The 27918-nt window shown below is 40.7% G+C and overlaps 1 protein-coding gene across 2 annotated transcripts in view; it reads left to right on the plus strand.

Annotated features, from left to right (window-relative positions):
* The window catches only part of NEIL3 (nei like DNA glycosylase 3), a 53209-nt gene extending 35240 nt beyond the window's left edge, over positions 1-17969 (plus strand). Inside the window, exons 7-10 of one of the 2 annotated variants that reach the window (XM_081807257.1) lie at positions 2943-3100; positions 4561-4981; positions 10693-10867; positions 17838-17969. In XM_081807257.1, coding sequence (XP_081663383.1) covers positions 2943-3100; positions 4561-4981; positions 10693-10867; positions 17838-17912 — 829 coding nt within the window. In that variant the 3' untranslated portion in view covers positions 17913-17969. Of the gene's footprint in view, positions 1-2942; positions 3101-4560; positions 4982-10692; positions 10868-12837; positions 13318-17837 lie in introns of those variants that run through there. The other variant, XM_081807252.1, reaches the window with a different exon arrangement.
* The last annotated feature ends 9949 nt before the right edge of the window (positions 17970-27918 follow it).

Here is a 27918-nt window from a genome sequence, read left to right on the forward strand (position 1 = left end):
ACGGACTTGTGTTTTATGAGGACCGTGAGCCGCCGTGTGGACAAGGGACGGTAAGGGTGACCAGAGTGAGGAGCTGGAGCCTGGGTGCCCTCAAGAGTAGCGCCCGTGATAAACGATGGCAATTTGTGGAGGGAGTGGGCGCAAGAAATGGCTGAATTAAGGATCATTTTAGAAGTTGAGGTAGGGTTAAGGGCTGAAACTTACACAATTTAGGGGGCCTTCTTTATGAAAAAAAAATGTATGAGTATGAATGCTAAGTTTGGTCCTACTATGAGTATTCAGAATAAGAAACAACAAATTATAATTTACAAACACCACAAACATGAGATAAATAAGACACTCTCATCAGCTGCAAGCTACAACTGTGTAATCACTTTCTTCCACGTTTTGGCCTCATACTTCTTGCCTTTGCTGGGGGCTGCATGTGTCAAATGGCCTTGCAGCCTGGGTCAGAAAGGCCCTTGAGCAAAGAATGGGGCAGACCTTTTCAGGTCCTTCTGAAAGTAGAGACAGTCCCGGTCCCGATGCCACCGGGGCACCTCGTCCCTGGCACTGAGCAGATGCAAGATGGTGCTGGTGGTGCATGGGCCTTGCCTGGCCAGAACCCCAGGACTGACGCCCCCCACAGTGCTCTTAACCCCGTCTCGTGGCTGGGGTTGCTGCCTGCATTCTCCCCACTCCCCATTCTGGTCCGTGAGAACACACCGAGCATTGGAAGCTTCAGAGTAAATTTGGCTCTGGAGCAGAGCCGACAGGATTTGCTGGTGGACTGGATGTGGGACGTGAGGGTAAGAAGGGTTAAGGACCACTCCCGGGTTTTTGGCCTGATCCGTGGAGGGCACAGTGAAGCCCTTTACTGAGATGAGACAAACTAGCAGAGTTGCAAGGTGTGGGTGGGTGGGGGGGGTGATCTTGAATTTTATTTCCACTAGTTTCCTTGGTGGCCCTGACAAATGACCACAAGCTTGGTAGCTTAAGGCAGCAGAAAGTTATTCTCGGAGTTCTGGATGCCAGAAGCTCAACATCAGCTCTCTGGGGCCAGAGGTGTGGGCAGGGCTGTGCTCCCTCCAGAGGCTCTAGAGCAGAATCCGTTGCCTTTTCTAGCCTCTCGTGGTGGTCGGGGCTCCTTCCTTTGTGGTTTGCCTCACTCCAGTCTCTGCTGCTGTGGTCACATCGCCTTCTCTTGCAGGGGTATCAAATCTCTCTCTGCCTCTTTCTTACAAGGACACTGGGGTTTGGATTAAGGGGCCACCCAGATGACCCAGGATAATCTCCCCACATCAAGGTTTTTAATTATATCTGCAAAGGTCCTCTTTCTTTATAAAGTAACATTTACAGGTTCCTGGTATTATGACCCATTATCTTTGGGAGATGGTTACTCAGTCCATGACAGATGTATATTAACTTTGAGATTCCTGTTGCACATCCAAATGGGGATTGGAAAGAATTTCTTAGTAGGTGATTAAGAAGTGGGACAGTAAGGGGAAGAAATGCTTCCAAAGCTTCTGCATGTAACAATGAACGTAGGTTTCTGATTAGTGAAATCCGTAGGTTAGAAGATAAGAATGGTGAAAATTGTAGTATAGAAAATCCGAAGATTATTTAAATTGTGTTTATTTAATTATGAATAAATGCATTTAGCTCCCTTTCAGAGTAAGTTGGTAGGACGGCAGGAGTTAGGTCAAGTATACAAATTCTATGGGAGGTCTGGGGCTCCATAGGAATAAGAAATACTGAGGAGCATTAGAAGTCAGTGAAGATAAAAGAACCATAATGAGATGCATCTCACTTTCAGACTTTCTTATGCTATTTGTTATTTCACCAGACAAGCCTGAATTTAAAAACTGGTGTAATTATATGTCAGGAGCAAAATGTTACAGGAGACAGGGTACCTCTGAAGTCAAAGAACTCATGCTCTGAAAAGGGAGGTCCCATAGCCTTTACCAAAAAGCTTTTCTCAGTATGAATGTTTGGAATCCTGAAGGAATCTGCGATGCTCTCATGTTGCTTACCCACATAACGTGCTCTGCAGAACTAGGTATTTAAGAGTAGGACTTTATCAGAGCTTTTAATGGCATTTTGTGTACCAATAAATAGTCAATTAAGAATTCCAGGTGGGAGGGGTCCCTGGTGGCTCAGTCGGTTAAGCGTCTGCCTTCGGCTCAGGTCATGATGTCAGGGTCCTGTGATCAAGTCCCGCATGGGGCTCCCTGCTCAGCAGAGAGTCTGCTTCTCCCTCTCCCTCTGTTGCTCCCCCTGCTTGTGCTCTCTCGCTGCCAAATAAATAAAATCTTTAAAAAAAAAAAGAAAAGAATTCCAGGTGGGAAATCACGATTTACATTTGTGTCCAGAAGTCAGGGTTGGTTTTATTGTTTTCTTACTGATCTATTCATTAGATACCTAACAGGAAACAGTTTTACCTGAGGGGAAGTAATATGAGGCCAGGTATCTTTTTCTTCATTATAGATCAGCTGATCGATATAGTGCTTAGTGGACAGTGTTGAGAAATTCTAGAGAGACATGCACATGAAGTAACTAAAATTTTTCTCATTTTACTTTACATGTTCTAATTTCTGCCTAATTCTTTTCTCCCCCCATGTCACCCCCCACCCCCCAAATTTGGTTCAGTAAAGATAGTTTGGCTTTGGGAAGAGTACCACGTACTTAAAACCTTATTTGAGAAATGTTTCCTAGCAGTTATTGTCAACTATTTTTAGTGAGTTAAAAAAACAAAAACAACTCTTGTTCTAAATAAAAAGGTTTATTTGTTATTTCTGTCTTTAATAGCAATCAACAGGGCCCAAGAAGAAGCATCTTATTCCGAGAGAGTTAGGGCCTGTACCCACTTGGGTATTAATGGTTATAAGAATTTCTAAAATACCTAGAAAGTACAGGAACAACAGTAACAGTGTTAATGAGTAACCTTAAAAATCCTTTTGTAGCAAGTTGCCCACGAGAAACACTACAGTCAGGTGGCCATCTAGCAGCGGGGAGCACTTGGCTGGCAAATGTGAAGAGCAATGGACGTGTGTGGTCTGTACGCTGATAAATAGGCCATCTTCGAAGACCTGTGACGCTTGCCTGACTTCAAGGCCTACCGGTAAGCCTGAATTCTGATTTTGAGTTCCTAACACTTCAAAGAGGGCTAATGATACAAAGGTATATATCTTGTTCCATCTTGATATTTCATAACTAAGTAAAATGCTCTCTTTCTGAAAGGTTTAAAGGAATTGCCAGACTTTGCATGTAAACCACACTAATATTCTGTTGAGTACTTTTTTTTCCCCCCCCAACAGGGAGGGAAAACATGCTTGTGCTAAAAGAGTATGTGCCTTTGTATCTCAAAAAACGGAGATGATCACATCTGTTCTCTACTATTTCTAATGAATTATTCAATAAAGCTTTGTTTTATGCAGATTTCAGCAACTTTTGGGTTTGTTATTCAGTCCAAGTGCTTCATAAACTGAAAGGGAGGATTTCTGCAAGAATATCGTTGCAGGTGGAATAGAAAAATGCTGAATTTTTTCCCTTCTTTATCCTTCCTACCCCTTGTTATTAAAATCTTTACCCAGACAATTGTACTGATTTCATTGAAATCCTTCAAAATAAGTCTTTACAGCTCACAATTTCATGTGTTCAGAGAAAGTTAAACCTCAGAGAGAGCCCGTGATTAAGAACCCGCTCATTGATGCAGCTCCTATTGTGTTCTCAAAGCGTTCTTTCTTCCTTCAATTAGAGATGAGAAAGTTCATCCTTGACTTGTGGACCCCACATTGTGCTGGCTGTCAAGCTGCGTTTTGTTCTCTGGGCCAGAAAGGCGGGCCTGGCCCTGCACACAGCTTTGCTGGAAAGGACAGCGCCTCCTGTTTCTGGATATTTGAGCAGAGAGCCCTCAGAAAACCACAGTCTTAGGTCTCCTCGTTCATTTCAACCGAAATGCCTCTTAGCCTCTCATTAACAATTTCCTTGTTATTTCTCTGAGTACAAAAGACTACAATTTAGAACATATCACAGCACCGATTCCAAAATCCTGGGATGCGTTGCTGAAACATTTTTAATTAACGTTAAGTCTTTGTAATTCATCTTTGCTTAATTTTACTAAGCCTTTCCCTTTACTGTGTCATTCACAGAAACATTCCTGATAATCTAGAGACAGGTCTCTAGCTGCTAATCTGAAACCTCATGGCATACCAACCTCTTAATTACAGCTGCTTTAATATGTTGCCGCATAGTAACAGAATTGATACCTGAATGACCTTTAAATGGTTAGACATAGTAAGAAGCAAATACAGATCTTTGTTAAACCCTCCTTGGAGCCTCTATGAGTAGTTGAACTTTTGATACTTTATTTTCCTAGCGAGAATGTGGCTAATCCTGAATTGTCCAAAGTAACTTTGTGTTATTCGTTCTATGTATTCACTATCATAGGGGAGTAAGTTTTAGTCATACAAATAGATGTTTCAAATAGTCAATATATTACAAATATATATGTTTATATATATTTCAAATAGTCCATATACTATAGGAATACTGCAGAATTACCTCTCTCTCTCCTCCCAGATTCAAAAATCAAGAATGAAGAACATTCTATTGACTTTAACAGCTTAGTGAAATATCCGTGTAATAGCTTTGGAAAACCAAGTACAGAAGTGAAGATCAACAGGAAAACGGCATTTGGCACTACAACGCTTGTCTTGGCCGATTTCAGCAATAAATCCAGTGCTTTGGAAAGAAAAAGAAGCCAAAACCAGATACTACATGGAGAATTTCAAAACCCTCCTCTGGCTGACGTTTGTTTTAGTGATCCACTGCACCCTTGCGAGGAGAGAGCACACCAGATAACTCAACCATCTAACAAAGTAAATGTATCGCCTACAGTCTGCTCTCGGTCTAAATTATTTAGCCCAGCATATAAAAAATTGAAAACAACCCACACTTCATCACCAGACCTCAAAAGTGGTGACCCTGGATTTTCTCACAGGTGTGATACTTCCAACCTTGATCTTGAAGGTATTTGCATTAAGTTTTAAGAAGGCAGGGAAGTCATCCATTTGGAAGGTAAATCAAACCTGGAAAGATGATTATGGTAATTTACTTCCCTTGCTTTCTCTAGCTTATAATGTTAGAGAAGGGAACAGAATGAAAACAGAACCTTCTACATCTCTTTGTAAAGTTATTGTATTCTGACTGTAACTGTCTACAGTTCAATACAGAATAGTTGGAAAATATTAGAAAGTATAACGAAAAATGTTTAAATCCCCCATAATCCCACCTGATATCAGTCACCACTGTTAGCATTTTTTTATATTTCCTTCTAAAGAAAGATAGTTCTTCTAAAAGGGAGACTCATGACAGTTTAGTTAAGTGTCTTCTCTTCTAAAGAGAGGGAATTGGAGATACTTTTAGTGACATTTCTGCTAAAGAAAGTGACTTTATCTCAATAGCCGTGTGGGATGGTGTTGTTTATTTCAGCCAATAAGGGCCAAAGAACATGTCTGCCACTTTTGTATCTGAACTTGAAAAGTTGTCATTTTGATTAGTAAATACTAGCAGACCAGATACGTTTTGAGACTATGAACTTCACATCTAGAAGCCACCACCCCCCCACCGTCAATTGCTGTCACCAGAGATATAGCAATGTTAATAAACAGTGTCATCCCTTCTCAGGATTTTTGGCAGCGCCTAAAACTACCTGTTCCATACTACCTTGCTTAGACCCTTTATCTAGACTTCCTTACTCTCACAACCTGATATTAGGCTTCCCTCAGAGAGACATTTCTCCACAATTTTTTCCCCTGCTGTTCTGTTTTTTTTTTTCCTTCAGAAAGCAAGGGCTGTCCATCCTGCATTTTTACAATGAAGTGAAGGTGGAGAGTCTTCTTCCCAGGGGTCTCTTAGCACCCGTGGGAGACAGGCAGAAAAGAGGTGGTGTGCGTGGGACTTAAAGTGATCATTGGCGGGGGGGTTGCATTATTAGCTTCTCCTCAGATGGGCTGTGTCTTTGCTGAGGGGAAGATTCCTCCCTCAGGCGGCAAGACAGGGGACCAGCTGGGGTACCGTCCCAGACTAGCCTCTGGGAACCCTTGGAGCTTATTTCATAATTCTGAGGCGGTGTTTGGTCAATAGATTCTTTTGTCTCGAGTCTTCTATCCCAACTCTAAATTTACCATCAAGTTAGTCTTGATGATTTATCCTTGGCTGATTTCTTAAAAAAAAAATCTTATTCATAATCATTTATAATAACCGCTTTAACTTTTGTCCGTAATACTCGGGAATGACAGACATGTGAATTAAGCTGTGGAGGCCAAGCGTTTAACTGCCTGGATCAGGACACTCCCTTTACACTTTCATCCTAATTAATGTCTAATGAACCCCAATCAAAGGTCATGAAGGAGCTAGGGTCTGGAGCGTCTGAGTTGGGAGGCTATTCTCTAAGAAAATCCCTGAAGTCTTTTCTGTGCTGTAGCTTTGGCAGAAAGAAGTAGATGCGAGCAATTTAAAGTGTTGTGGCCTTCCTTGCACCCAGATGAAATATCTTGGCATATTTTTATTTCCTCAGTGCTTTGTAGAAAATCTCAGACAATTTAACTAATGAATTAGGGATTTAAAAAAACATTAATGTGACCTTAAATTTAAATGATTTCTTCATAAGCCATTAGTAATAGGGTCACATGATTAATCACAGCACACAGCATTACTTAGAAACACTGCAGCCTGTGTATGTGTTGAATATAAGAACCCCAGGACTGAGACTCTAAAATCAATCAAGATCAACTAGCAGAATAAATGTCAAGTGATGAAATACATTCACCCAGCAGCCCTTCTGCACCCAGCTACTTTACAAGGAATAAATTGCAAATTACTGTCATTTATTTCATTTTTCTCCTTGTCTGGCAGCCACAGTGTTCATCTTGTGGACAAGATGCCGAGCAGAAGCTCACAACATAATACGATTAAAGCAGGTGGTCCACTCAGAGAATTTATAGCCAGTTTATTTCTTTTTCTTTAATAATTATATGGTAATTAATTCGCCTTTTGTTCTCTTAATTACTGATCTCATCACCACATGATACATGCTATGTTGATGAGGTATATTTCCAGATTGGTCTTTGGATATACTTGAATTTTATCCAGCTACTGGATTATAAATTAGAGGGTTGAACCGGTTTTTAAGCAGCTCAGAAGAATTGCTAGAAACAGTTTTAAGTCTTTGATCCAATTATTGTAAATGCAGAGCAAAACACTGGGGTGCGTATGCAAAGAACACATGTGTTTTCGGTTAAGGCTCTTCCCGAGCTGAGCCGAGGTTCACTCGCAGGAGGAAATAAAACTGGCAGAATCACCGACATTTTCTCCTGTCCCTGGTCAGGGTTGGCAGGCTCCACCTCTCACACCGGGGAAACACTGACCCCTTAGACGCACTTCCTGTCCCCTTTGCAGTTTGCAGCCCCCAAGGATTTTAGAACCACCTGGGACCATCTAGGATGAGTCACTGAACCTCTGTTTTATTTCTTGAAATACCGCTGAGCTCCAAAATCTACATTCAACGGCACTGATTAGTTCAAAACATTATAGGCAGTGTTTTCATTGTAATGAATCACCCTATCTGTAAGATAAGTTAAACCATGATAAATCGATCGTTGAAAACTGTCAATTTTAAAATTACAGACTATGCATGGTCATCTCCTCGTTCTTGATAATAGTCTTTATCTGATCTCTGTTCAGTGTTATTTATTTATTAACAAGTATTTATTGAGAACCTATTAGGCATCAAGCATTGCTCACTTCTACTGACTTTTACTTTACCATTGGCAGGGCCAGATCCGGCTCACCACCTGTTTTTATAAATAAAGTTTTATTGGCACACCTTCCATTCCCATAGGCTGACGTATTTTCTATGCCTGCTGTTTATGCTACAACAGCAGAGTTGAGTAGTTGCAACAGAGACTGCTAAGACCCACAAGCCGAAAATATGTGCCATCTGAAAAGATTTGTCAACCCCTGATCTCTCATATTAATAGGCCATTTATAATCCACTGTTAATATTCAAAATGATGGTCCTAGTTATCAAAATAAGTTAAACTATTTTGTATGCTAAGTTTACCTTAAGAAAATGCTCTGCTACATTTTAGAAAGTTTTTAAATAATGATTGAAACAAAGAGGAACCAAGATGTCCTCAATTAATCAGAACATTTAATTATCCTGGATAATGTTTTCTATCATAAAATTAAAATTAGCTGTGCATATTTAGTGTTGATGTGATCACAGGTGGCATCCTTGGTTACATTAACTCAGTGCCTCACAAGTTAATGTGCATATGAATCACCTGGGAAACTTGTTAACATCCAGATTCTAATTCTGCGGGCGATCTGGAGCAGGGTGGATAATTCTGTGTTTCTAAGGCTGTCCCAGGTACTGCTGATGCTTCTGGTCAGCGGACCCCACTCTAAGTACTAGGGATAGGATAGCATGTGGATATTTTGTCTTTAACTTATACCAAGGAGGAAATGGAATGACAGACAGAAATGAGGAGCCCGAGGGGGACATGGGGGCCTTTCCCCCCCCACCGTAATCCTACCTTCCACCTTGCCCCTCCCCAAGAAAGCTTTACTGGTAAGAGAATTTAAACCTCTCCTGGGTATTTGGAGCCCTGGAGATACCTAGGTTGAAGCAAGTGGGTTAGAAAATGTTCAACTAATTGTTATCTAAGGCAGCCACCTTCAAAATAATGTAGAAAACTGTGTTTGCATGTGTGCATTTTTTTTTCTGTAAGAAAGCATCATTTCACTCCTTTCTATTAGCATTCTTTACCTTTTTTTCTTTCTCTCTTAACAGTTTTTTTTTTTTAAGCACATTTATGATCCCCTTGCTTTGGTTTTGACATTTCTTGACTTCTCTGCAACCATCTACATATTTAGCTTCTCTCAAAGTTTAAGTTTTAATATACCCTCTCTTGGAAGGGGCATTGGTAAATAGAGGGAGTATGGAAAAAGAAAGGCTGGTTGTCTTCAGGTTTTGCTATTTCGGAATGGTATTACCTGATTCTAAAATACTGACTACCGTCCCCCACCCCGAAGAAGGTAGCCACAAAACAGTTGCTGGCAAAATATTGAACTATAATGATTTCCTTAGCAATGCCTACTGCATGACCAGCTTCAGAAACGACCCTCAGAATATTTGAGTTAATTAATTTCTTTTTAAAGCTTTTATTTATTTAAAGTTAATTTACTTAAAGTTGAGTTAATTTAAAACAATGTATTTAAGTGTCTGTTTTATAGGTGACTTTAAACCAATTTCATCACAAATAAAAGACCTCGTATGTTAGTTCTATCTCAATAAAACTGGAAGGAAAAAATACCTCAAACTCTGAACATTTCAATTAGATATGATACCTTGAGGTATCATTATAGGAACAAGTATATGAAGAATGTAGCTTAGGAAGCAAGAAAAAGGGGACGTATTTATGATTTTTCAGTATTTTTAAAAAAAATTATCTAAGAGTGATATTTTATTCCATCATAGAAATTATTTAATAATGATATTTTAACCAAAACAAATGAGAAAGGATGAATTTTTTATCATTAAAAAGTTTTAAAATAGGGATATTAAGGGGAAGGACTTCTGGTTTTAATTAATGTGAGCTCTTTTTCTCTTCAACCGTTTTATTAAAAAGACTAGTTCTTATAAAGGCATTATTAAAAAATATGCAAAATATTAAAAAAAACAAACCTTAAAATAATCATGAAGCTCCTTTTCCAAGAGAAAATTCTGCTTTTCCAGCTACAGTAGAAGTCCTGCTTCTGACCTTAGTCCACTCTGTGTGGGAATAACCTGCAGATACTCTTGATCGTAATTGTCGGGGAGAATAAAGCTCCCCTAGTAGCTTTCAAAACACACATTTCTGCTCTGCCAGGCAGCCCGTGCCTTGCTGAAATATGACTGCAACTATTATAGCAGCCTTGATCAAAGAAAAGCATAGAAAATTGGCTTTAAAGTGGACAACAGAAAGGGTGATCTCTTTGGCCTTGTCAGAGCCATCGGCGAGAGTTTGCTACCGATGAGAACATAATTAGAGAAGACTCATTCTAGTTACTTTGGGGGGTGGGGAGCAGTGGACTTGAGAATATTTTAGGGGAAATAAAAGGGGCCACACTGTAATCCTGAGGAAGGGAAGAACTGGATATCACAAATGAAAAGTAGGTAAAGTGGTTGTACTGGGTGCACATTTCAGCTGTTTTTATTCTTTAGAAATTTTAATTGTGTGCTTTGGGTGATAGGTAGCTTTGGAAGTGAATTTGGATTACCTGGGGAACCCAAGAGTTAAAAAGATGTCACAGGGCGCCTGGGTGGCTCAGTTGGTTAAGCAACTGCCTTCGGCTCAGGTCATGATCCTGGAGTCCCTGGATCGAGTCCCGCATCGGGCTCCCTGCTCGGCAGGGAGTCTGCTTCTCCCTCTGACCCTCCCCCCTCTCATGTGCTCTCTCTCATTCTCTCTCTCTCAAATAAATAAATAAAATCTTTAAAAAAAAAAAAGATGTCACAGTGTGTGTAATGACCTACAGTTGGCCATGGTCCACTTTTTGGTACCGTGTCTGGGTACCAACAGAATTCTAACACGGTGGGGAGGTGGTGGGGGAATGATCCCTTTTAGCGCTGTTACACTGCAGTAACTTTGTAACCTGTCATTTCAGTGAACTTGGAATTAATATGACAGACGGCACTGGTGCATTAAATGCTGACAGTCCTCGCTGCAGTAAACACAACCGCCTCTGCGTTCTCCAGGTTGTGCGGAAGGATGGCGAAAACAAGGGCAGGCAGTTTTATGTTTGTCCTCTACCTAGAGAAGCGCAGTGTGGATTTTTCCAAGTACGTGTAAGATTTTTAAAGCTCCCTCTCATGTAATTGAATACTTCTGTTATTAAAATGTAATGAATATCACCCAGTCACCCCATCTGGGGAGGGTATGTGCTCTGGTAAGCACTGTGAATTGTGCAAGACTGTTGAATCTCAGATCTGTACCTCTGAAACAAATAATGCAATATATGTTAAGAAAAAAAGAAGAAGAAGAAGAAGGTAGCAGGAGGGGAAGAATGAAGGGGGGGAAATCGGAGGGGTAGACGAACCATGAGAGAAGATGGACTCTGAAAAACAAACTGAGGGTTCTAGAGGAGAGGGGGGTGGGAGGATGGGTTGGCCTGGTGGTGGGTATTGAGGAGGGCACATTCTGCATGGAGCACTGGGTGTTATGCACAAACAATGAATCATGGAACACTACATCTAAAACTAATGATGAAATGTATGGGGATAATATAAGAATAAAAAAATTTAAAAAAAAATGTAATGAATAGTGGGGCGCCTGGGTGGCTCAGTCGGTTAAACGTCTGACTTGATTTCGGCCCAGGTCATGATCTCAGGGTTGCGAGATCAAGCCCCATGTCGGAGCTTAAGATTCTCTTTCTCCCTCTGCCCCTCCTCTCTGCTTCTCCAAAAAAAAAAAAAAGTAATAGCAATTTTTTTTCCAATTTCATCCTTAAATTTTATTTCCTTTTTCACCTTTAAATTTTAAATTGCCATATTGACACTTAATTTGAAAGCCTGAATGTTGAAGAACTTAAAATTCAAAGAGCTTCATCAAAAAAAGAAAAAGTAATCAAATAATAGCTGTTAGATGATTCTAGTTATGTCACATGCGTAACCGCAAGTGTAGATGTGTTGCCCTTGGTTTATAAAGATAGGAAGGTATTACCCAGGTGGCGAATAATCCAAGATGCAAACGTGCTCTTCCTAACTTCTGCTATGAAACCCTTGGTTTGTGCATTGGATAGAAGTACACAGGAAAAATAGTTTACATACCTTGGATTTAGAGTAAACGTAGTTAATCCGATTACACAAGCTTGCACGATAACAATGTAAATATAGGGTGATTCCTCCCTCCTTGCTGATCTGTGAGTGTCCCTGGAAATGACGATGGGATAGGACACTTGAATCTGGGGTCCTTCTCCTTCCTCAGGCTCACCTTCTGTGTTTCTCAGGGTGTGAGCCTCTCACTATGCTGAGTGTGACTCTAATGTGTAAAGATCTGTGTTTTTCCAGTTGTATCTGGTGAATAACTGAAAAAAAGAAAACACTGATCTGTTTCAGTACCGGAACAAAAATTTTTTGGTTGGGCTCACTGAGAGAGAAAATCTCTGTCTTCAGGAATTTTCCAGGTCTTAACCCCTGCACAAGATGTAACTCCATCGTCCTGAACTGACACATTTCCTCCTCAAGGAGCTTTTGTGGATGTAATGGAAAAAATATTAGGTAGCAAATTAATAATATCACAGCTTGTTCTAAAGCTCCCTTGGGGCCAAAATTTATAAGAATAATACAAGGGAATCTGCCTAAATTCATCCATGTAATTTTGTATTGGATTCTTTCTTTTCCTAAGAGATGAAGGAAATGTAGTATCAAACTCATAACAAATCTTTGATCTTAATCGTTTTAAATGAAACAGACTGATAGAAACATTGGTGATTGCTTTCCAGCAAGATTCTGATCGTTGCTAAATATTTTCAACAAAGAGGAAGGAACTCCTATAAGTATGCCTTTAGACAAAGAGAAACTCAGAATCATGGCAGTTTTCTGCATAATTCAAACAGATTTGTAGAAGAGATGCTTCTTATAGTCCATAAGCTCTTTTAAGGGCAAGAACTCATGACTTGTGTCAGATTTACAATGTCAGATTAATAGTAGAAGGGAATGTGGGGCGCACTGATCATGTGCAGCCAGGCTCAGCCTGCACATATTTCTAACCTGCACTTAAACTTTACAATCCTTCTGTTTTCACCCTGTAGTGGGCAGATTTGTCCTTCCCATTCTGCAGCCATGGCAAACGCTCCATCATGAGAACGGTGTTGAAGATTGGACCTAATAACGGAAAGAATTTTTTTGTGTGTCCTCTTGGGAAGGCAAAACAGTGCAATTTTTTCCAGTGGGCAGAAAATGGACCAGGAATAAAAATTATTCCAGGGTGCTAATGTTTGTTCCTTCTATAGAATATCTGGCATTTAATTTCCTCAAACCATAAATAATGTTTAGTCCCCTTTTGTTTAATGTTTAATCTTTAATCGAAAGATTATAGAATGTGGCACATTTTATAGTTCTTGCAATATTTGAGACCTGTTCATTTTTTTTTTTTCTTAATGTGTGCCATCTTTCCATTCTTTGGGTATTTCTTTTACCTTGACAAAGACTGGGTGTTTCATCAGATGTACCATATATTCTATTTATCATGTATATATAATGCATTTAGTAATGACAATAAAGTATTTTTAGTGTGCTGTTGGTCTCTTGTAACTTCTTTGGGGAAGCAGTGATTTTTTTTTTTTTTTTAAGGGAAAGTTTACGTAGTCCAGTGAAATAGCTGAGTCTTCTATCTGTAATGAGTTATGTTCTTGGGTATCGCCACTCTTCACGGCATACGATTAAAGTACTTCTTTTTTCTTAAATGAAATTTAAGGAAATGAGATCTCCTTTATGGAAAAGAACATTTGCTTGGTTTTATTCTATTCAACAGACATCAAGTTCCCCGTTAGATGCCAGAGATAAGCCAAACACTTGGATAACTTCAAATGCATTTTCCTAGAAACCTTTGGGGATTCAGAATATAAAAGTAATATTTAGGAACAGAAGTTGTCTGTAGATCTTTAAAAAGAGAAGTTGATCTCAATTTTTCTGATCTTGATTTTAATATCTGAAATTAATTTTTAAAATCAAGTCCATTTAAAAAGCTTACTAATGTGCTATTGTTTTTTTATTCCTCATTTTAACTTCCCTCTGTTTTTTTGTACCCCCTCCCCCAAAATTTAGTGCAGGTAACTATATAATTATTTACCAAAAGAAAAGGAAAACCTCAGTCTTATGCTGTTTCTGCATGTTTGTGGAAAATTCCACTTAGAGCTGGTTGAGTCTATTAAAAAGATTTTTAGACAAGAAAAGGACTGCAGAGAAGATGGCTTGACCCCCTTTCCCATTCTGTCGCTACACTGTCCATGCAGAGCTCTCGGAGTTCCCAGCATATGAAATTCTCAGCAAGGCCAGAGCATACGCTATGGTGTAATCTGTGTTTGAACTCTATGTTGAAGAGACAGACTTGGAACCAGCCCAAGATCGGTGATCCCAACCCGAGGAGCTCAACAGGACAATGAGTACAAGGCAGACCCGGGCTGGCTGGACCACAGGTGAGCTTAGCTGACCCGGGTGGGCGTTCAGAACAAAACTGTAGACTCCTTGTGCCACAGGGAGGGAAAGGCCCGTCCCTAACGAGGCTTCCATAAATGAGCAAATTAATGCCAGGGAAATAGAGGCAAATGAAATGCAATTAATATCAGTATAATGCATGTAGATACTTACCTGGTGAGAAATATGCAGGATTTATATGAAGAAAATTTTACTGAGAAGCATCAAAGAACCGGATGGACCGGCAAAACAGGATCTTGTCTGGAAAGAATGGATGTTTGAAAAATGACATTCATTCAAACCTGCTTCTGGGTTTTGACTGCATTTCCCTTCAAAACCTCAAGAAGGTTTCTGCTTCCATGGTGGGGCAAGCTCTGACTGAACCCAACTCTAGTTTCTGGGCAACCGGATAACCAGGTTCTGCACACACTCAGCAACAATCCTAGGGAGCGAACCAAAACTGGCAGATTCCGGTGAGGTGTAAGTTTTGGGAGGGGAGACCAGCTGGGGGTAACTTCCCATGTGTTAACAGTTTTTATTCTGAGGGCAGAACAAAGTCAGTACCAAGCAGGCTGGCCAAAGTCTGGCAGAAACGGGGCCTGAAGAGGCCGCTGGAAAAGGGGGAAATAGGTGAGATCCCAGAGGGGGAGCCCCAAGTTCTGTGCTTAAATTCTGCCCTTGTCCTCGCCTGACCCCTGGACCACCCCCGCCACGTTCATGGACAGAATGAACACAGAGCAGCTAAGGACAAAAGAACCAAATCAAGATTTGATCCATTGCCTGAGAGAATTTGCAGTTCGAATCCAACCAAATTCATTGCCAGAAGAGACAAAAACATCAACACTCTAGAGGGATATCCCAAATCCAGACCCACCTCCATGTGATATTCAGGATTCCATCCAAATTATGCAACATAAGAGGAACCAGAATAATGTGACCCAGTTTCAGAGAAAAGACAAACACCAGAGATCGACTCCAAGATGACCGAGACATGGGAATTAGCAAACAAGGGTTTTAAAGCAGCTATTCGAACATTGCTCGTTGAAGTCCATGCCAAAGGAGCATGATGCCAGATGGAAATGCAAATCGTTAAGAAGCAATACAGAAAACTGGAAAAGGCAAATATCTAAAAAAATATAAAATATTTCCTATTTTCTCTTAATTTCTTTACAATACATGGAGCTGTTTGTTGAACGCAAGATAATGTAACATTGTCTTGTGAGATGCGTAATGTGTGCAGGTATACTATGATGACTCGAGCATGAAGATGGAGAGCTTGAAGGAGCTATAAGATTCCAGGTTTTCTACATCTTATGCGAAGTGGTACCGTTTTATCTCAGTTGTGGGAAGTTAAGTATGTAGATGTAATGCCTACTGCTCTTCAACCACTCTCTTCCGACATTTTCTCGGTCCCACACACTGCTGCCATCCTTCTGAGATCCCAAGGATTTTTTTTTTTTTTAAAGATTTTATTTATTTTTTGACAGAGAGAGACACAGTGAGAGAGGGAACACAAGCAGGGGGAGTGGGAGAGGGAGAAGCAGGCTTCCCGCAGAGCAGGGAGCCCGATGCGGGGCTCGATCCTAGGACCTGGGATCATGACCTGAGCCGAAGGCAGACGCTTAACGACTGAGCCACCCAGGCACCCCCTGAGATCCCAAGGATTTAAATGTTAGCTCCTCCGTTTGCTGTGGTCCTGGAGGTGGCTCCCTGCCATCTCCACTAGCGAGACCATCCAGCAAGCTTGTTTATGTTGGAGACTGTGCTTCTCAGTCCCGTAATTTCCAACCTGGTTCTTTTGTGTAACGTCCGGTTGCTGAGATTTTCCATTTTTTAAATTGGTTTCAAGAGGACTTAGAATTGATTCTGGAAGCACTTGGAAAATCCTGGTCAGATAATCCAAACATCTGATTCACCTCATTATCGCCACTGGTGGAGAGTCTTTGCGTCTTTCGATTGTGGCTTTCCCGGTTTGGGGCATGACGGGTGATCTTTTATTATATCCTGGATATTTGGTTATGATGTTAGGAAACTCTCAAGCCTGTTTAAGTCTTCTACTTTAGCTCGTTGTTGTTCCACTTAGATCGGATGCGTAGGTTCTGGCGTAAATTGTGGGCGTCGGGCCCAGGGGCGGTGTAGGTCACAGAGCCCTTGCAATGCGGTTCTGCTTGGCTTCCTTCTGATCTTGCTGAGGCTCCTGCTCAGGGCTTCTGGTACTGTCTCAGGCAAAAAGGTGACTCCCCGGGCTGCCGGGGGCGTCTGGGCCACCTTCTTCAGGGGGGCAAAGGCAGAAGCCATCGCATCTCTGTCTCCTGATGCTTCCGGCTGGAGGGAAGCAGGTATGGGTCTTGTCCCACATCGACAGCATGGACCGGGGCTCAGCCTCCGGAGCTGCTCTTCGTCACTGTGCTGCATTTCCAGGACACGCTACGTGGTCTGCTGCTATTCAGCTCTTTAGAGTTAATCTGCCTGTTCCTTGGTATTTCAGACCCATATCATAGGAATATGAAGGATTTCAATGATGGAGCTGGGGGGGGTGGGTGGGATTGAGAATGAGGTAGGAGGTAAAGTGAGGAAGATGGTGTGAAGAACCACCATTTTCCTGGGCCGTTCTTTTTTGACAGTGGCTGCCATTTCCCTGGAGCATCTCACTGAATCCTCTTGACCACCCAGGAAATCGGCTTTATTACTGTTGTCGTTACTTCTCCTTTTCCGGTTTAGGAAACCTGGTTCACGTAGGTTAAGTAGGAGAGGTGTTCGTGTCACACAGGCCGTGGCTTGAATGAGGTTTGCAGCGTGAGGAAGCCCACCCTCTGAAATAAGCTGTTCTCCTTTCTACGTGTTAAAGAAAAGTGCTGTTCTTAGAACAGCACAAATACCTAACATAACGCAAATGAAAATAATCGTGGTGCGATGATAAGATTATGCTCATTTTCCCCCTAAAATTTATCATGTTAAATGGGCAATGTTAAAATGCCCATAAATTTGTGCTATGGTGAGCGCTGTGAATTGTGTAAAACTGTTGAATCACAGACCTGTACCTCTGAAACAAATAATACATTATATGTTTTTTTTTTAAAAAAAAAAAAAGTAGATAGCAGGAAGGGAAGAATGAAGGGGGGAAAATCAGAGGGGGAGACAAACCATGAGAGATGATGGACTCTGAGAAATAAACTGAGGGTTCTAGAGGGAGGGGGTTGGGGGTGGGGTGATGGGTTAGCCTGGTGATGGGTATTAAAGAGGGCACGTTCTGCATGGAGCACTGGGTGTTATACGCAAACAATGAATCATGGAACACTACATCTAAAACTAATGATGTAATGTATGGTGATTAACATAACATAATAAAATAAGAAAAAATGCCAAAAAAAATATCAGAAGCAAGAAAAAAATAAAAAATAAAAAAGATAAATTTCCACTGCCTTCTCTTGCTTTTATTTATTCAATTTCCTTTCATTTTTTTAACCCATTATTTTCATGTACTTTCTAAAGGCACCTGTCATTGCATATTCCAAGTCACTGTTACTAGCAAGTTGGTGTATGAAATGGAAGAATAAGTGTTCTAGTGAGTTTCCCAAAAGATGTAACCCCTTTTTCTCTTTGTCTACCTTTACAGAACTTGCTGTGTCTTCTGGAGCATACGCCACGGTGTGTCCCCTGTAATGTTACTTGTCCTAGCTGCATTTCCTGAAGGTCCCCTCTTTAAGGGATTTTATATAACTCTTCTTTGTCCTTCATAGAATCTTCCCAGGCTCTGTGCCTTGCACACAGTAGAAACTTGGTAAGCATCTGTTGAATTTAATAGATAAAACTTTAATATAATGTCAGTCTACTGAACATTTTTAACCTTGTTACCACAACTCAAACATGAATGCACTTAAATGTCATTGAACAGAGTGTTGCTGGTTTATTATAAAAGAAATTCCTCTGTTTCTAAAAGCTGTTCAATCTTTCTAGTAATTTAAATGAAAGTCTCTCTCTCTCTCTTTTTTGGCATTCCGTAGATATTTGTGAATGCCAAAAAAAAAAAAAAAAGAAAAAATAATGCTGCCTTTACTGCTCAACTGTTTTTAATAACGTAGGGTTGAAAACATGTACCTACAGCTCCCAGTGCCCATGAGTTTGAACCTCTTCATTTTATAGGAAACCAAATCAACTGGTTTAAATAACTTCTTAGTTTTGAATTCATTTAATGTCTATCAAGCACCTACTATGTGAAAAAATCAGTATTTCATAGGTTTAAAGAAGAGTTTGGCAGTCTGTGACATAGAAAATCATAAGGGATACTAGCCCTGTAAGCAAGGGGCGTTAAGAACAGTGAAGGAGAACTCACTCACATGGGATCCACGAGCTAGAAGAGCTTCAGGAAAGAGACAGCAAGCAAGTGGGATTCCACCTTGGTGAAGATTTGCATATGTAGAAGGGCATTTCAGGCAGTGAGCGTTGCATACACAGAGGGAGTGTGTGGGGGATAGCAAATAGTCCTGGGTGGCTTGGAACTGTATTTTAAGGAAAGGTACGTACAGGAAGAAAAATGTACATAGGGCATGTGCAGAAAGAAAAATCTTTGTAAAGGAAGACTTAATTCCATTTCACTACTACGAGATACGCCCGTTCTTTGTTCTGAGGATGTAAAAATAAGTAAGTCCCTGCCTCCCCTGCAGGAGCCGAGGGGCAGAGAGCAAGCCAGTGCACCCTGGGACCTGTGATAGATCACGGATGTGAACAGGGGGCTTTTTGAACAAATGAGAAGGCCAGCATTGCAGGGAACTGAATGTATGGTCTTTAACTACGCAGATTCTGGAATAAGATTGAGTTCTTAAGACCGCTTGTTCAAAGACCCGCCCTGTTGCTTACCTTGACCTTGACCATGCGACCTTGAACATACTCTGTTAAGCCTTGGCTATTGAGAGCAAAGTTCCAGTTAACTCATCAATGAAATCGTGGTAACAGTACCACCCACAGCACTGTTTTGAGGATAAAATGCTGTATCCATTTAAAGGGCTTAGCACAGCACTTTGCGGTTAAAAAACTCCATTTCATTTCGTTATCTTTATTGTTACTACTCCTACTACTATTGCCACGACTATTGTGGGAGGTTTCAGAGAGGAAAGCGCAGTGCCGGTGGTCTCACAGAAGGATTTGATTTTCGCCAGACGGCGGAGGCTTTCGTGAGTGCCTGAGGAAGTACATGCTGAGTCTGGGGAACAGAGAGCCCAAAACTTTAAAAAAGGAAGGTATGAGGAAGGAGATGCCGGAGTGAGTTTTATGTTTCCAGTGATACCTCAAAAATTTAGAAATAGAAAACATGAAAGAACCACTAAGAACCTTAATTCATGAAGGAAATCCAAAGTTTCTGAGAAATCCAGGCATGTATTGCATCCGAGATGGAAATCCCATAAATCCAATAAGGAATGTAAATCACTATCAATACAATTCTAGTTCTCTTCTCTCCCCGTTTCTTTGACGGCAGAAGAGACACGGCTTGGGGGGCGCCTGGGTGGCTCAGTGGGTTAAGTTTCTGCCTTCTGGCTCAGGTCATGATCTCAGGGTCCCGGGATCGAGCCCCACATTGGGCTCCCCGTTCAGCGTGGAGTCTGCTTCTCCCTCTCACTCTGGTCCTTCCCCGCTCATTCTCTCTCTTTCTAGTAAGAAAATAAAATCTTAAAAAAAAAAAGAGAGAGAGCGAGAGAGACACAGCTTTAAGTTCATGGAAGCACTACGTGTATACGTGTTTCTGGGAAAGCTGGTTATAGAATTGTACCGTGTCACCCAGAGCAAGGGACCCAAACAATCCACAGGGTCCCGTTCACTGAAGTCTACTTTAAAAGGGGTCAATCCAGTGCTAACAAGGTCTGGAGTAGGCAGAGGATGGAAGGACCCTGTTCTTGGAAGTTGCAGAAGGAAAGCCAAAGGTTTGGGGGTTGGAACACTTTCTACTTATTATTTGGATCCTACTGGCTCCTCTAATCAAAGAGTAGCACGAGAGGAAAAGGAAGTTTAAAGGAGATGAAGCTATGAAACCATGATGATAGAAGAAAAAATAGAGCTTGTGAACAGCAAGGGAAAGAGGAAGAGACACCAAAGCATCTGTGCGACAATCAGAAACACAAATATATGGCAAGTCGACAAAAGAAGAACCTTCTAAATTTTTAAAACCGCACACTAGCTTTTTGGACTAAACGCTATCCTAAAATGCAAAACTGCAAAGCAAATTAGCAGCATTGTTACAATTCCTCGTCCACCTTGTGTGTTAACGCTTCTATGTCACTCCGACCGACCTCTCGTGTCGGCAGCTTGGCTCACATGTTAATAAATACTTGTCTGCTTTTAATATGCATATATTTTTCTCATTATTGTGTTATTACATTCAGCTTGTTTGGCCGCATTTAAAAATAATTTATTTTGCTATCAATGGCAGAAAACAATTTAGGAAGCTGAACGGAGCAGGAAGAATGTGAAATCTAAGTATTTGAGTTGGTTATTGACTCATTAGTTTAATAACGTGTGTTCTCCAAACTTGAATAATTTAAATGCATTAGAAATGATACAGCATTAAAAAGTGCATTCTTAAAATGGTAAACACTGGATCTAGGATCTGAGTTTGTAGTTATTACTTATTTAAAATAAACAAGCAAATTCCATTGAGATATGGTCTCAGTTTCAGGAATGGTCTATTAGCAGGCAGCAGTGAGCACAACAATTAACCATATCAGCGCATTAAAGCCTAATGTCTAAACTCAACATAGCCGCAAACACACATCCTACCATGGCCTATTAAGTAATCAGAAATGATTGCAGATAATTAGCTCATGAACAGCTGCATAAACTCAAGTATTCCATTTTTTATCAGACATGGAGACTTCAAGGGGAAGGGAGGTTTATCAGCTCTGTCCTGAACTGGGTGGGAGGAACGCCGTGAAACGAAATTAGGGACGGGAATCTAACATTTGATTGCATACGGCCATTTAAAATTTTCTTCTGATAGTACTCCTTATGTTCACGCGAATAAAGTTCCATAAGTGAAAACTATAGAAACAAGGATATTATTAGTGACCAAAAAGCACTTATGAAATAGGATAATAGGGAAATCCATTAGTAAAATTCCTGTAATGAGTGTGTATCATTCATATTTGTTTGTCTTTTTTGGTCAAATTTGATTTGCACATTCCCATACATCCCTTCTGAATGAGATTATATTCAGATATATACCTCAATGATGATATTTTTACAGTAAATATATGGCTGCATTTGAATTAATAAATGTACTTGGTAAGTATTTCTTTCTTAAATGAGTATCCTTTTTTTTCTGTCTTTTTAAGTAAAGAAAACATGCTGGACAGAACATGATAACTATCTTTAGAAATCTGAGGGACTGATACGACAAAAAAAGAACTGTTTTCTCATACAGGTCCAGAAAAACAGAACTAAGAGACATGAGATTATGGGTTTAATAGGACAAAATTTCCAAAATTAGAGTTCTTAAAACTGAACTGGGTACAGTGTGAGATGTTTAGGTCCTTTCCGGATGTCATCAAATAAATTCAGTGACTGACCTCCACCAAGGGCAGATGTGGTTAGAAAGGACCTCAGATTCCATCAAAGGCTTCTTCCCATTGTAAAATCCTAGGAATTAAACCTCTAAAGGAAATGGTTCAGCAATCATTGAATCATCATTGATGGTGCTAAACTTTTGAGTGGCATTTCTGAATATTTGCATTGAAGATTTGTATCATGTCAAATTATGTTTAGCATGTTTATTATTTCTTGACAGAAGTTAGTTTTCATTTTATTTATAGGTCTACCAAGGATAAGATAGATACATAGATAGATAGAGGGTAATAAACAGAATTAAAAACCATGAATTTCACTCACAGAGAATTAGTTCTATTGTATGTGTTTTATATTTGTTTCCTCTGGTTATCCTCATTTTTGTAATATTTTAACAGATATTTGGGGAGCTGTTGCTGTGCTTGACTAAGTTGTTTAAAGTCTTGGGGGCAAGTAAACATTCAAAGCAACAATTACAGTTAGATCCAATATGACAAGAGCTGTCATAGAGAAACAGAGAGGACAAAGAGTTCCCATGGCAACCTGAGGGACACCAGGAAGGCTTCCTGTAGGAGGAAACACTGGAGGTGAGGAGTTGGCCTGCCACAAACAGGTAGAGATTAGGAGGAGCCCATAGGCACAGAAGAGTTTGTATGAGGTGTTTGGCATGGAGAGAGGCTATTTATTGTATTATACCTACGGAAGATAACTAGAGGCCAATCAGCCAACTTGGGTTGTGGTAATTATTTTCATGTTGTTCATTCATTGCAAATTGTTGGTTACTCTCACACAAATTTCCCAGAGTCGGTCTACTATAAACACTAGCCATTTCCCGGAGCCATGCTAGGAAAACTAATAAAAATGTGGGCCGGCCACATCAGCATCACCCTAAAGCTTGGGAGACTTTCCAGGATTAGGGCCAGAGATGTTTGCCGTAGAGAGCCCTCAGGGAACTCTTGTGCAAACTCCAGTCTGTGAACCACTCTTCTGGAATGGAGTATTTACGTGGGTTTTAGGAAATGTTTTAATCCACTATGTTAAAATCAACATGTAATGCTTCTTTTTTTTAATGTGCTGTAATAATGACTCATTTTGAAATGGAATGGGGAGGTGAGGTTGAGGAAAGAGCAACGGATGATCAGGTGACCTGGTTTCTAATGCCGGTCTTGTACATAATAAAAATAATTGCTGCTAAAAAATGTGCAACCCTGCCAAGAGACGGAACGTCTCTTGGACCTCAGAGTCTTCAGACATAAAACAAGGAGGTGGTGGTGGAAGAATTCTGATATCCCTTTCCAAGTCTAAAACACTGTCAATTATTTGCATAATTAAATAATGTAATCACACCAGTCTCTTTGCTGATTCCCTTCCATCGTTTTTTCTGCTTCTAGTGTATTTTGCAAGCCCTCTGGTCCTTGCTTTCTGCTGGGTTTCCTGGCCATCACTTTCGACCTTCTTTTTTTTCTGTCTTCCCTCTTTGGGTCAGTGGTTGGTTCATTTACAGGATTGTTTAAAATGAGATACTCTTACTTTTATACATGTTAACTCCCATGAAGCCTCCTTGATTAAAACTCCCCAATAGACTTTTAGATGAAAACAAAACAAATAGCACTCATCTCAGTGTGTGAAACATCCTGTCTTGAATGTCAATTGAACAATTCACAGAGGATGGGAATGAAGAAGAAAACAAACATTCCCTGAAGTTAAGATTCAGAAGCTAAGAAACCCAGGGAAAAGAGTTTTAACTGTTCTGTTTGTACACAGTGCCTTAGAATTTCTTTCCCTCCCTCCCTCTTTCCCTCCCTCACTCCCTTCCTTCCTCTCTCCCCCACCCTTTCTCTCATATAAAAAATTTTTTTCTGCAGACTTTCTTTGGGGTGAATTACTTTGTCACCAAATTGCGTATGCTTAACTGTAAACTTCCAAAAGGCAAGATTTGGTAAAAACCCTCCATAACATTAAGTTGAACGCCCTAAACAAATGATTTCTCAACCGAAGCTTAAGGAATACATAAAGAATCCAGTGCTTACTGCCTTATAATCCTGGCCACGGTCAGTAAATCGAATTTCTTTACAGTCCTTGGAGCTTCTTCCCAAAATGTTACCTGTATTTTTGCAAGATGGTACAGCGTTGCCATTTGCCTATTTGCGGCTTCATCTGCCCCTGCTTCCTTTCTGTTCTGGTCTGTGACTGGGGAGCTAACATATGCCTGCATTTCCCTTCTATCTTACACAGAGCGGCGTTTTAGCACTCCATATTTTATGTCCCGGCACTCCACTCCTAACACGTTCCTGGGTAATGCAGCTTCTGCCCGAGTGCCCTTGAGATCCACTTAGAGCATGTGCATGGTTGATCTAAAATTTTCAATAACCGTTCTCTGCCTCGGATAGGAAATTACAGGGGAGCGCTCTATTTGCGCATCGCTTTGCAATCATTCTACCTTTATGCCTTATGGTCTTGCATCCCCAAATCGGTCTAACTGCCGTAGCCGATCGTCTGGTGCTTTGCAATATGGGGCTGCAATCATGACGCGTTTCCAGCACTCTCATTTTGTTTCTGGAGCGAACATAGATAATTTTGATCCATGGTCAACTCCAGTGGTGTAAAATCTTCCCAGCTCTAAAAATGTCGAGGTGGCTCATTTCTAAATAGTAGATCATCTCTGGAATGTGGATTACTAGGTAAGCCTCCCCTGGTGCCGCTCTCGAGAGAACATTAGCAGTCTTTCTAGTCTCTGTGTGGGGAATTGTTTTGTCACAGATCATTTCTGAGCTACTTATTGTCACCCGCTTTATTCACAGGGTTAATTTTACTCCTCAACTTGTATTTATTCTTGTCTTTTTCATCCCTTTCCCTTTATAAGATATGCCTAAATCGACCAAAGGGATCCTCATGAAAGCTATCTCTAAACCTCCCATCAGCTCAGGGGCCTCTGTAATGTTTTCCTGTTCAAGTAAATTCTGTATGTTTTCTTCCTAGAAAGAGTCACAATTATAACAAAATAATCTACCGTGTAATTAGTTGTTTAATATCCGTCTTCCTTCTTACAATGAATGCTCCATGCGGGCAAGGATGTCCTGATTCAAAACTAACTCCCCAGTTCCTAGGCCAGCAGCCATTTCCTAAATGGTTGTTGAGCTAATAGTATCCAATTACTTTATTAGTTTTACTGATTGTTCTTCGGTGATTGCTGTAATTCTAAAAATGCAATCCTTTGGCCTCAAAACTGATAAGGATTGCTGCTTTGCTGATAAGTGCACTCTCTCCTTGTAGGCAAATGGACGGTGAATAAGCCTTCAGAATCCAAATTACCATGGAAACCGCCTTCAGTCCTACCTGTTTGCTGAGCCTGCTGAGGCTGAACTTCCCACGCTGGAGGGAGCTGGAGTCCCAGACAAATCCCCGAGTCCTGTGCTCCCCATTTCCTCCCAGCCACCCTTCCTTCAGGTGGGCTGCAAGACAATTGATTGTGATTAGAGTACTTAATCTATTCACTATAACTGATTAAGTTACTGCTTGATTGTGTTACAGCTTCATCCATTTACTTTGATTACATTGTTGCTGGAAATATATGGATACAATCAAGCTTCTGCTATTGTCAAATTCCTCAGAGTGTTTCTAAATTTCTCCACATAATCTTTTTGGCTACTCCTTAGGGTATGTCATTTCTACAGATAACTAATCTCATCCATTATGTTTTGAATCTTCCTGATTTTATTCTTGGAGGGCAACTTTATCTCAAACTCCTGGGATGACTTTCCTGGTCCTAACCACGCCCAAACTCCTGGGGCTTGGGGAGGCGACCAACTAAGGCTCCACGCAGCCTCTTCCTTTTCTACTGAGGTTCCCTGTCTCCAAGGTCTGGTGGCAGGGACTTACTGCTGTGTAAACTATCAGAAAAGTAAGAGAGCTTTTCATGAATTTTTCACTGGGGGTCTGGGGTGGAAGTTTATGTCATTGTCTCCCAGATATTAGAGGAGAGCAGGCAGAAGCACAGTTTGTTAAAAATAATAATAGCAGGGGCACCTGGGTGGCCCAGTTGGTTAAGCGTCTGCCTTCAGCTCAGGCCATGGTCTCAGGGTCCTGGGATCGAGTCCTGTGTCGGGCTCCTTGCTCAGCGGGAAGCCCGCTTCTCCCTCTCCCACTCCCTCTGCTTGTGTTCCCTCTCTCACTGTGTCTCTCTCTGTCAAATAAATAAAATCTTTAAAAAAATAATAAAAGTATCTGCAGTTTCTTGAAAAACACAACTCAGTTAAAAAATAATAATAATAATAAAAAGTTTCTGACTGCAGTTTCTTGAAAAACACAACTCAGTTCATATCCAACCACTTACATTCAGGTCCTTTTCGTGAGGCTCAGTGGATTCAGGCGAAAATTCCAGCCAGGCCGCCCTGCACCTTTCCTGGCTCTGGGGACTGCAGGTCAGAGACAGGAGGGCTCAGCAGAATACCGCTGGAAGCTCTTCGGCTCTTTGTTCTCAAAGGAGGGCATAGAACGATGGAGTGGGCTGTGCTCATGTATATATTTGACTTTACAGAAATTTCTCCTTTGGAGGAGAAGTGAAAAGACCTCTTGGTATTCACGGAAACCAAATATCAGAGGCTTCCCTATGGCTCCTCCAGAGACATTATAGTGTAGCTAGCCATTGTCTAAACCTTTTTTTTTTTTCCTCCCAAAGGATTCAGTAGAGTGTGAAGGATCTCATAGTAAAAAACAGTGACTGAAATTCTTTTAGTCTGTGAATAATGAGTGCATTGTCTTTATATTCCTTGTATACTGTCGAATTATTTTGCTGCTTGGGAGTCCTAGTTTTCCAGAATTTCTGGTACCTTCCATTTGTGCAGTCAAGTTCACCCCTGTGCTCTGTCTCTAGGCCTACTTCTAATTGCTTTCAAGAGACAAGAGGTACAGGCTTACAAAGTTAAATGTACACAAAACGCATTTTTGTTTTATTTCCTCAAATACCCCTAACCTACAGGAAGTGCAATCTCTTGACATATAGCCCAAAGAGCTTGAAAGGGAAAAACAAAAGTACAGATAACTGTTTTTTGAAATTTCAAAAATAACTTTTTGTTCTAGAATATCGCCATTCCCAAAAAGGCTTCAAGTTATTCTCTTGATCAAAATGAGTGGTCGTACATCTCAGAGGTTGAATAAAGTTTTAGCATACCTCATTGACAGATTTAATAACCTCTGCATTTTGAACCCAGGTATCTAACAGTCAACGGAACTCTTTGGGTACAAAATGTGCTTTTGAGGAGATAAAATATAAGTCCAGGCACTAAGTTTCTATGACTTACTTTCAGGATGGACTCCTACCACCCTAAAGATGAGGATCAGATTCTGAGCCTATTTACTTCTTTTTTTTTTTAAGATTTTTATTTATTTATTTGACAGAGACACAGCGAGAGAGGGAACACAAGCAGGGGGAGCGGGAGAGGGAGAAGCAGGCTTCCTGCTGAGCAGGGAGCCCGATGCGGGGCTTGATCCCAGGATCTGGGATCATGACCTGAGCCGAAGGCAGACGCCTAACAACTGAGCCACCCAGGCGCCCCTGGTCTTCACTGTCTTAAGATGGACTTGGATAAAGACTAGATATGTATTAAGTAAATTAAATCCTTCTTTTTCTTTGTTTTGATTATTTATGATAATTAGAAAGATCTTTCCATACCAAGTTTATTAAAATGATTGGGCATATTTTAAAATCTAGTTTGATACCTTTATTTCTCAATATCTAAAATCTTTGCTGCATCTGGAATTTGATTTGGCATGAGGTATAAAAAAGAGGTTCAGAGTTTTTCATCCAAGTGGATAATTCCTCCCTTAATTCTCCTTTTTTCCCCCATTCGAAGACATCCTGTTTTTACAAGAGAATAAAATGGCATGTATTTTGAGAAAAGGAGGACGGTGTTTGGACCTTTTATTATGTGGTCAGAGCTGAACCCAGTAGCAGCGGCCGACAGATACTACTGAGATCTGTTAACTCTCCAGAGCAATGTGCAATAAGAAATGTCTCCTTCTCATCAAAGCAGGGGCCAAACCCAGCGCACCGCTTGAAGCTATGTGCTTATTTGGAATCGCCCTGCTTGTAAAATAAGTATGAAGAAAAATGACCAGACTATTTGACTGCTGCGCTTATACACTTA

The sequence above is a fragment of the Leptonychotes weddellii genome, chromosome 2, assembly GCF_054177405.1.
Source record: "Leptonychotes weddellii isolate Sample4059 chromosome 2, ASM5417740v2, whole genome shotgun sequence".
NCBI lineage: Eukaryota > Metazoa > Chordata > Mammalia > Carnivora > Phocidae > Leptonychotes > Leptonychotes weddellii.